The following is a 10,856-nucleotide window of genomic DNA, read 5'->3' as shown; positions in this document are numbered from 1 at the left end:
TACTGTCAATATTCTGTTTCAAATTAATTACTGTAATGTTTAACAAGAAGAAAGCCCATGTACCATCAAAGTGAGTTTTTGCGATCTTGTTGACATAGTGCAAGAAAACGTAAACTGTGACTTAGGTTTTTCTGAATGTTAGGATAAATCCCACATAATACATGTTGAGACAAAGCATTCTTATGTGATAGACCTTTTCACACAGCCTCGTCCTTATTAGTTTGACAATCTATCCCTTGCTTTTCCACAGTCTAACCAACTATGATTAGTGTGTTGCAATCTGGTCATGTTTTTTACATTTGAAATAATATCACTTCTGCAGAAAGTGTCTCACTGTGAGCAGTAGGTTCTCAAATACACTCACATTTGACCATTTCCTTATGATTGGGAAACAGACATCCTCTTTTCTAGTAACTTTCTGGGGAATGGTAGAATGAGTCTTAGAGATGTTGTAACGATGAAATCCGTATCAGAGAAATGCCACCATCTAGGATTTGTTTCTGATTCTAACTGAAATTATTTTAATATATTAATTTACCTAACATTAACCCCTCAAACACCCCCCCACCAAAAAAAAAGGAAATATCCTTTTAAGCTTTATTGTGTTATTCTTGATGATTTTTCTTAAATTGTATGTTGTATGTTAACAAATTGAATCAACCACTAATAAAAGTGCTGTATTCATTACATGCTGTGTTTACAATAGCCTACTTGTATTCATCCTGTTTTGAAATGACACAGCCTACAGTATACTCTATGTCGAATTTGAATAAGAAATCAACTTCCTGCATGTATAAATATGTCCAACCCCCTCTCTATTTGTGGGGATGATATGAAATCAGGAAACATCAACACACAGGCAAAGATCAACAAAGAAGACAGACCATTAACCCATCGGCGGTCATAGACTGAAAAAGGGAGAGCGTGATGAAGATCTGTGAAATAATTCTCATATTTATATGCATCCCTGCAACCCTGAGTACCAATGGTAAGCTCCTGTTTTGTTTCTATGTGTTGATCAAGTGTTGAAATGGATGGCATGTGTGGATGAGTATCAAGGTCAAGGTTATGTAAACATGTTTGGACATTCATGGACATCAGTGAAAATGAGTTGACCAGTTAAATATTAAAGTCTGGGGTGGACAACCCTGGCCTGGAGAGCTGTCATAATCAAATAAGATACCTAATCAAGGTCTGTAAAATATACATGATTAGTTCAACCAGGTGTGTCTCAACTGAGCTGAAAAAAAGCTTGCACTCATTGCGGCTCTTGAGGACCAGGGTTTGCCACCCCTGATTGAAATGGTCCCCACTAAGTTTTTGTCACCCGCAATGGCTTTAGTGCTAGAGTGCCTACAGTAGTTTTTCATCTGGTTGTTTTGATGTGGTTGTCTTGAAATGAAGCATTGGTACCTTGTATGGATTTTAGTCGTTTTCAGAGTGATACATGCACCATAATGGCTAACCTTATCGATAACGTTTCCAGACCATCTTCCAGACTGTAAAGATGCTCTTGAAGATTGCCTTCACCAAGAAGTGCCATGGACCAGGTACTCCAATAAAAACCCTGCACCTATCATCCCCCATTGTAAGGGGATTTTAACGTGCCATGGATATTACAAGGAAAGTCAGTACCTGTGTATCATTTTAGCTACACAGTTAAACATCTAGCTAGTCCATATGGGAATGTCCATTAGGGTAACATTGTTATTTAGAGCTCTGATCCAGAGCAACTTACACTAGTGAGGGCATACAGATTTGTACTTTTACATACTGGTGGTCCCCTGTGGGAAACAAACCCACAACCCTGGCGTTACAAGCACCATGCTCTACCAACTGAGCCACACGGGATTTGATAGCCATGTATTAGATTGATTAAGTTGAATATAAGAAAGGGGTCAAATCGTATAAGATGATTTGTGTTTTTGGTAGGTGTTATGAGGATAGAATTACAAGATGCATTCAAAAGGGCAGACTGCACATCCCAAACTTCTACAGATGGTCTGTCAACGCATCCAATCAGGTGAGATCATGAATTAATTGCTGTTGATCTCACAACCTTCTGGTTCAGTCATATATACTGGGGTGCAGCAACAAAGACTTCAGATACAGCCTTATCTCTTTACTGTTGCGTATTGCAATTTTTGCTATTTCCGATTTATGTGTTGCGCTCAAAATGTAAATGTACGTTAATAATTCCACCATAGGCAGAAGCGGGCACGGATTCTGGACACAGAGTGCACTTCCCTGCACATGCCCTCCAGAGAAGCAAGAGGAGCGACTCTCATACCACTGACTATGTGCACATTACTATGGCTGTACTCAACAGCTCTCTATTCAAGGTTGGTAACTGACTTATAGGCCATTCTTAGTTTTAGCTGAAACCAACCAATGGTAACGGACAAAATCGTATCACTGCTACCATATCAGGTATGCAATTTATCACTACAGTAAAACAATGAATATATGATTTAGTATCGTGAATTCGTTAAATACAGATGTTTCCCTACTTTTTTTATGAAAGTAAAAGGAACATTTGACCTCTCTGAATGACATTTGCTCCTCTGTTACTGCTTTCTGTTGCACTTTCCTCCAATGTCGCCAACAGCTCGGTCTAGTTCGAGGCTATAGATCAGGGGAGGTCCTAAGGCAGTCTGTGCTGGCTGTGAGGGTGGGGGACCACGGTGTGAGTGACCTTGACCAGCCTGTCAGAATTGCCTTCAGAAACACAAATGTGGTGGGTGAATGGACAAACTGTGGAATGGAGGCTACTTGAACTTTAGACATTAATTGGACAAATAAGACTGTAACTGTGCATCTCTAAAACAAATATTAATCTAGTCTATACTTCAATGAAGTAACCATACATTTTACACACTGTGTGTTTTACATTGCCTTTGTTTCAGACGGAGAGAGGGACTTGTGTTTTCTGGAAGGACTCAGAAAAGAATAATGGCGAAGGTCGGGTTATGGCTTGACTCATCTTTTAGTGGTTGAAACACTGCTGTGGACTACCATGTTATTTTCCTGTGTGTGTGTGTGTGTGTGTGTGGTTGTGACATTTGTGGCTTTTCTGTCTGCAGGGGATTGGAGCTCAGAGGGTTGTAACACCACCCTCATTCACGGAGAGTTTGTGTGCAGCTGCAACCATCTCAGCTTCTTTGCTGTGCTTGTGGTAAATACGTGCTACAGTTGTTTAAATAGATGATTACTTTAATTATTTGAATGACTCTATACAAAGCATAGCTGTGTAAGACATGCAAAGACTGATATAGAAGTCTTCAAAACACTCACTTTAAAGGGACACTTCACCCAAATTACAAAATGTCATAATGATTTCCTTACTCTATAAGCAGTCCTTCGACAAGGTATGACTGCAGTCCATGCTTTGATTGGTTAACCTGGCCATGTTTCCCAAATGCTAATGTTTTAGCATTTTTGGCATAAATCCAATGCAAGACAATGATACAGATATTATCATATTTTGCACTTCATGTCCAAATCATCTATAAGTAAGTGAATTGTGCTATCCAATCAATAGTAGATACTTTAGGATAATTTGGACATGAAGTGCGAAAAATGATAATAGGTACCATTGACTTGCATTGGATTTGTACCACCAACGCCAAAACGTTAATTTGGGTGTACTATCACTTTAATAATGACATCATTTTTGTATGGTCAGTCCTAGCCGGTAACATACTCTTGATTCCTTGTGCTATTTTCCCACTGACAGAACTCAAAGTTGTCGGTAGACCCTGTGAATGCCGCCAACCTAGGCTACATATCCTACATTGGTTCATCATTCTCTGTGGTTTTCACAACAGTAAGCCTTGTCATGTACACATGTCTTAGGTAAGCATTCTCTCTTCCTTAAAAATAAACAGAGTAGTTAAACCATCCACCATGCAGCTACACAATAGTAGATATTCATAAACGTATGTGTCAAAAATATCAAGCAATAAAATTCAAAGTAGAGGTAAGCAAGAGAACTCACTTTAGCCCTTTTAATATGTCCACAGACTGATCAAAGAAATAGAGCATAAATGGTATACATTATATAAACATCTCTGTGGGCCTGAGCCTCTTGTTTTCTGTCCCCATAGGAAGAGGAGTTCTGAACAGTCAATAGGTATTCATGTGCATCTGACAGGAGCGCTCCTGTTTCTGCACCTCTCCTACGTCTTGAGCGAGTGGTGGGTGTGGCATGAGGCTGATGGGGCTGAGGGACGTGTCTGTCTGGCCTTTGGGTTGATGCTGCACTGGGCTCTCCTGTCTACCTTCACCTGGTTGGCCATTGAAGGATTCCATCTCTACATGCTGTTAGTCCGCGTCTTCAACGTCTATGTCAGGAAATACCTGCTCAAACTGAGCCTGTTTGGATGGGGTGAGATCACAAGTTCCACTCATGAGTCTTTTTTTCTTTTCTATGACAGTTGAGTGATATTCTGCACCATACAATGTATAGTCTAAAAGCAGTCTTTGATTCCAGGCATACCCACTGTGACTGTGGTGGCCTGTGGTTTCTCAGGAGTCTACGGAAGACATAGCTTCTACATGAAGGGGGCCAATAATGGCTCATCAACAGACATGTGAGGTTCAATTCACAGTATTTTGTGACAGAAAGTGAATATTTAAATAAATATATAGCCATGAAAACAAACAAAGGTTCAAATGGACTCTTGTCTAACTGCAGATGTTGGATAAGCAGTGCTACAGACAGCCCTGGAGTGGTAGTCAGCTACGTCACAGTGAGTGGATACTTGGGCCTGGTCTTCCTCTTCAACACAGCCATGCTAGGCGTGGTGGTGGTGAAACTTTGGGGGCAGAGAGGGAAGGGTAGAATGTGGAAGGACTGGGCCACGCTCCTGGGGCTCAGCTGTGTGCTAGGAGTACCATGGGGGCTGGCGTTCTGCACCTACGGCCCCCTTTCTCTCCCTGGACTGTACCTCTTCAGTGTATTCAACTGCTTCCAGGGTCAGTATCCTATCACACACAACCTCTCTAAGGAAAGATATACGTATGATTGACTGCTTTAAATCTGAGTGATCGCTGAGTGATTTGTGACTTTTCAATCCCTCCTACAGGTGTCTTCTTGTTCCTGTGGTTTCTTGCCCTTTTACATAAGGGCCGCCCAGAGCGCTCCTCTGTGAAAGACTCTTCCAGTCAAAAGATGATGGAGACAAACCTCAACTGATACCTGCAACACATTCCAGCATACCTTTAGTAGTGTTTGCAGACCAAGTCCCATTTTACCCATGCATACAATGAGTTTAAACCAGATGTGAAAATCTAATTAATTTCTTCCCGGTACAGGCCTCTTATACCGAGAAATGAAATGTATGACCTTTTATTATGGCATAAACACAACCAGTCATGATGTTTTCATCTGATTGTTAAACAAGGGCTCTTTTACTAGGCTACTCGCGCACGTTCACTCACTCGCAATATATTTCCAGCCTCCAAACAGTGGTGAATGGAAAGAGACAGCTGTTACACAAAACACCAAAAAGTGTCATGACATTTGGCATTTGGCATTAGGCCAGAATGTATGCATCCACTGCTGTCTGCGTGTATCTCGGTGTCGGCCACTCATCTCTGCCTTGGCATAATTCTTTTCGTTGAAACACATGACATTTTGGAGCATATGCCTGCCACCTGTTTTCATGTCCATTTGCAAAATGCTCCTGACTCTGACATGCGGTAATGATAAAACATAGTATAATAGGCCACAGTTTTTTTTGACATTTTGATTTAAATGATTGTGATAGGCTCATATTTTACCGGTACAGCGTACCCCCACCATTTATTTTGTGGACGCCAGACCGTACCACTTTACTTTCACCCCTGGTGTAAACATGACATTTATGATATGACACATAAAGTGTGACACATGGAGCAAATAGCCATTAGCACACAGCCTATCTACTGGATAAAATGGTGTTGTGGTGTTAATCAGATAATTGAATATATAATTGAATGTTTTCTTATTGTTTCATTAAAATAATTTACCAACACTATCTAACCTATGATTCAGCCTTTTCCCCAACGGTTTAATGATACATAGAATGTCACTTTGAACTTTAATGTAATGTCATTTATTGTAGCAAGAGCATGGTGAACGGAGAGATGTGGTTATGGACAGCAAGGAAGAAGGAGAAGAGGTGAGTATAATGGAAAGATATGTGTTGAGGAAGAATGGCGCCAAGTATAAACCATATTCTGCTGTCTCTGATGGCTCAGAAATTGAACCTGACACGAGTGAGAATGAATTACCTGTGGTGGCAGGTGTGTTGAAGACCTCCGAGCCCGGGCCTCGCCCCGATGGTCATGCAAAGGATGATTCTAGCCCAGTGGGAGTGACATTTCTGTATTTCTTCTGTCCAGAGAGAGTGGGTGCTTCTTTTATTATTATTTTTATTTCACCTTTATTTAACTAGGTAGGCTAGTTGAGAACAAGTTCTCATTTACAACTGCGACCTGGCCAAGATAAAGCAAAGCAGTGCGACACAAACAACAACACAGAGTTACACATGGAATAAACAAACATACTACAGTGAATAATACAAGAAAAAGTCTATATACAGTGTGTGCAAATGAGGTAGGATGAGGGAGGTAAGGCAATAAATAGGCCATAGTGGCAAAATAATTACAATATAGCAATTAAACACTGGAGTGATATATGTGCAGAAGATGAGTGTGCAAGTAGAGATACTGGGGTGCAAAGGAGCAAAATAAATCAAATAAATAACAGTATGGGGATGAGGTAGTTGGATGGGCTATTTACAGATGGGCTATGTACAGGTGCAGTGATCTGTGCGCTGCTCTGACAGCTGGTGCTTAATGCTAGTGGGGGAAATATGAGTCTCCAGCTTCAGTGATTTTTGCAGTTCGTTCCAGTCATTGATAGCAGAGAACTGGAAGGAAAGGCAGCCAAAGGAGGAATTGGCGTTGGGGGTGACCAGCGAAATATACCTGCTGGAGTGCTTGCTACAGGTGGGTGCTGCTATGGTGACCAGTGAGCTGAGATAGGGCGAGGCTTTACCTAAGCAAAGAATTATAGCCTACTGTAGCATACCATGTTATATAATAAATATGTTGCTGGAGTCATTGCAAATCAATTTGTGCCACTTGTGTAGCCTACCTGGAGCTGACAAACAGATTGAATCAGTGGTGAAAAAAGTAAGTCACCCAAATGTCATACTTGAGTAAAAGTAAAGATAGAAAAATTATACTCCAGTCTAGTAGGTGGCGGTAATGCAACATGTATTGAATGCCAACCGCCGTTCAACCTCATAGAAGAAGTGGAAGAATAAGAAGAACCCTGCCTCCTCTTTCACAAGTGCGACTATAGCTAGCTAGTTACGGTAGCGACAGCTGGAGCAGTAGCCATGGATCCAAGCACCACTATTCTCCGGGTGAAAAGAAAGAGAGGAACTGATCCTGCCGATGCTTTGCTGCTTGCCTGTAAACGTATTCGACCAGAGACCACATCCCAGACCGCTGGGGAATCTGTGCCTGAGCCCGATGATACGGAGGTTGAGAATTCGGTCTTCAAACTCGTGGCGACCGTAGCATCACAGGTATGGGCCGCTGTCAAACCACGGTGTCTCGTGGGCGCTGGACACAGTCGGCTGGTGCTGCGCAAGACACTAGAGTCTGCTGTTTAGCTAACTAACTATGGTTATCTTATCAGCTGGTTAACGAACGTTATGTTTATTACTAGTTAGCTATCTAAATGAGATTTTCTCTCCAGCTCAAGTCATCCTTACTTAGCAAACTGGCTAGCTCGCTTTGTGTTGATTAGCAAGCTAGCCAACGTTAGCTATCTGTGTTGTTAGCCCGCTATCGTTAGCAAGCTAGCTAGCCAGCCAGCCTACGTTCTAGATAACGTTAACTTCACAGCACCATTATCTGGTGTACCTGCCTTTTTGTATTCATGCCATTTCAAGACCATGGGACAATATTAATTTGTATAACTATCTAGCTATGAGGAAATAATCTTTCGCAACACCTGTTTGGGTAGAAAATAACTTTTGTTCGCAGATGACTTGTGTGGTCATGGTCCTGAAAGTCAGTCATAGCTAGGTAGCTAGTTTCTATGACTGACTTCTGTTTTATTTTCAATGTAGAAATCTTAATGTGTTCTTCGCACTCAAACAGTTCTGTTAACTAAAATTTAGTGAATCTTTAATGTAATTCACTGCCAGTCTTATTAGTCTCTCAACCCTCTTTGTTAGGATAACTGTTTCCCAACTTTGTCACTATATTCTCAGGATGCCCCGGTCCAGACACATGTTCGTGAAGCACTGACCCGCCCCCGCATGGCCCACGCCCTGCGCCCCTCTGCAGGCAGCTCCCAGAGGATTGCAGGAGATCTAAGGAGCGCTAAGTGGAGCACCAGGCGGGAGGAGCGATACAGGATCCTCTCCAGCCATCGAGCAGGGCTGCCTGCAGAACAGCCCCCTCAACGCAGCCAGAGCCCACAGAGGAGGAGCCAGGCAAAAATGCCTGGAGCCTGGGTGAAGTTCAGGTGTTTGACATTATCCAGGAGGATGGGGACCAGGACAAAGCTTCTAGCAAGGTAAGTGTGAGCCGGGCTCCCTAATGTTTAGCTAGAACTGGGGAAACGTTCTTAAAACCAGGATATCCTATGTAAACGTATCAGTGCCAACAGTTACCATATGATGAGTTCAGTTGATCCAGATTGTAGCCTACCTGCCACTGACATACTACAGGCCTAATATTTGGATGGCTTGAATATGATGCTTATTGTGTGACTGCACTCTGTGTTTCCCAGTTGCTGACCCCTGACCCAGAGACTATCCTGTGTAACTCGATGAAGATGATCCGTGAGAAGCTGAGTGTGTCTGGAGAGGGTGTGGGTGTTGAGCATCGTGAACAGGAGGATGACTACGTGTATGACCTTTACTACCAGGAAACAGTCACAGCAGGCTGGATCCAGGACATCCTGTCCGTCAGGCCCTACTCAGACGAGGGAGAGTTGGTAAGGATCAGGACCCAATACTCAAATGCAATGCACATTCATGATACAAGTATGACCATTCACAGCCATGCAGATAACTTAGCCTAACACATAGACCAATCTCAATTGTACCCTCCTAATTGGTTTGGTGAACCGCTGTGGTATCTGACTAATCTCGTCTTCCAGATGACTTTTTCTCTTTCAAACTGTCTGGTTTCACAGTGCCTCAGAAAGGGACTTGAATGGAGCCTATGGCAGGATTGGGAATAAGTCCAGCTGGATTTCATTAGCTGATCTGTCAAAATTCAAAAGGCACTCGCACATCTGAGCAGTGTCTTTGCAGGTGCATGGCAACAGTTGAACAAGATGAAGGAAAAAGGAAACCGCACACCACTCTTGGTAGTATCACTGATACTAAGAGTATCGGCCTCGCGGCCTTCATCAGAGCTTTTAGCTGATCTGTCACCATCTAGCAGAACCCCAATGTAGAGGGCAGGTTCTGAGGGATTTCAAAGCGCAAGCAGTAAAAGTGATTTGAGCCTAAACAAGGAAGGGAAATGGGAAAGTTTTCAAACTGTGCCCAAACTCAGACTCAATTGGGCTTCCCGAAACTATGGTTGCGGTTATAACTTTTTACAAATTCTAATGGATGTAGCAGGCTCTCTCTCGCCTCGATTTTAACCCATGCCACTTTCAAATGCAAGGCCCACTTTGTTGCACTGTGTTTCCAGGCTCTCTATGCGGTAGCAATTGAGCCTGGGATGAGGTTAGTATCTGAATAACATAAAATGGTGCAGGAGGGATAACCTCGATGTCTTGGTTTTCCAGGTGCCTGACTTGGTGGTGAATGAGGAAGAAGTGTATGAGGACGAGGATGATGAGAATGAAGAGGGGAACTGGAGGAATGACTACCCAGATGAAGACGGTGAGGATGGCAGCGACAGAGAGGAGCGCTATGGAGGTAGGCTAGTACTTTTTCTTTTTTTCATTGTACAAACTTCACAAAAGCTTCACGCAATGATTATCAAAGCTCCCGTATTCAGGATAGTTGTGTTACTAGTTTCTCTCCGGAACCTCATTTTGCCGTTCTCATGCTGAAGGGTACTGGGAAGAGGAGCACTCGTACAGTCGGAGATCCTGGGACCGGTACCAGAGCGAGGTGATGCAAGAATTGGATGATGACGATGGAGACAAGGATGACTCCGACTGATCTCCAACTTCGAGTATTGGTGGATGTGTTTGAGTGTCCTTTTTTACTGTGCAAGTGTTGGTGTGAATTTGTGTGAGATGTGTCGCACAACCGTGGTATACTTTGTGTGCTTCTTGTTAAATTTGTATGTTGGTGAGATGGTTTGGACTGCGTGTTTGCCTTTTGTGCATGTTAGTATGTACATGTAAGCGTATGGTAGTGAATCATTGTGTGTTAATGTTTGGGTCTACATTCCCTGTCACATGGAGATTGTACTCTTGATGTGTGAGTGAAGTTTGAAAGATTAACTCTGAATCCCTTTTGTAAATATGTAGATGTGTATAAAATAAAGCTTTCAAAATAAATGTGCATTTATTGCTGTAATGAATTAAAATATACTGCAAACTGGTTAAGAAGTTTTCTTGCTAAAACTACACAAATTAGATAACCATCAAATCTCCCATTGGGCATTTTGTGAAGTTAGTTTGCTCAGTCATGTTTGCCAGCTGTCATTCCCCAGAAAAAAAATATACTGCAGTTCAGTGACTTCATTGAGATTTGGCCCAGGAGATCCTTTGCATGTGTTTAATTCACTGTTGCTGCCCCAATAAGCCCATCAAGTGATCCCAAACTGTTTGTAAAGCTGACATGACCTCATGAGTAACCCTCCAAAGACCATGT

General features: G+C 42.4%; 2 protein-coding genes across 2 annotated transcripts; both read left to right on the top strand.

Moving 5' to 3' along the window:
- Window positions 1-828: 828 nt before the first annotated feature.
- On the top strand, window positions 829-6,020 carry LOC115113557 (adhesion G-protein coupled receptor G1-like). Its single transcript, XM_029641339.2, has 12 exons — window positions 829-988; window positions 1,487-1,550; window positions 1,933-2,023; window positions 2,208-2,342; window positions 2,609-2,737; window positions 2,907-2,961; window positions 3,084-3,175; window positions 3,737-3,855; window positions 4,107-4,387; window positions 4,493-4,592; window positions 4,697-4,977; window positions 5,088-6,020. The coding sequence occupies exons 1-12, from the start codon at window positions 928-930 to the stop codon at window positions 5,195-5,197; spliced, it is 1,518 nt and encodes a 505-aa protein (XP_029497199.2). The 5' UTR covers window positions 829-927; the 3' UTR covers window positions 5,198-6,020.
- Window positions 6,021-7,319: 1,299 nt separating this feature from the next.
- Window positions 7,320-10,583, top strand: LOC115113558 (probable RNA polymerase II nuclear localization protein SLC7A6OS). Its single transcript, XM_029641341.2, is given in 6 exon segments — window positions 7,320-7,583; window positions 8,277-8,516; window positions 8,519-8,584; window positions 8,801-9,007; window positions 9,815-9,947; window positions 10,087-10,583. Coding segments are annotated over 6 exon segments (948 nt in total). The 5' UTR covers window positions 7,320-7,391; the 3' UTR covers window positions 10,197-10,583.
- The last annotated feature ends 273 nt before the right edge of the window (window positions 10,584-10,856 follow it).

This window comes from Oncorhynchus nerka, linkage group LG28, assembly GCF_034236695.1.
Source record: "Oncorhynchus nerka isolate Pitt River linkage group LG28, Oner_Uvic_2.0, whole genome shotgun sequence".
Taxonomy (NCBI): domain Eukaryota; kingdom Metazoa; phylum Chordata; class Actinopteri; order Salmoniformes; family Salmonidae; genus Oncorhynchus; species Oncorhynchus nerka.
The sequence above is the reverse complement of the archived record's forward strand: the minus strand, read 5'-3'. Positions and strand labels throughout refer to the sequence as shown.

Coding starts and splice junctions, on each gene's coding strand:
- LOC115113557 (XM_029641339.2), top strand. CDS start 928: ATGAAGATCTGTGAAATAATTCTCATATTTATATGCATCCCTGCAACC. Junction 2,024..2,207: donor CTGTCAACGCATCCAATCAG/GTGAGATCATGA, acceptor ATTCCACCATAG/GCAGAAGCGGGCACGGATTC. Junction 2,962..3,083: donor AGAAAAGAATAATGGCGAAG/GTCGGGTTATGG, acceptor TTCTGTCTGCAG/GGGATTGGAGCTCAGAGGGT.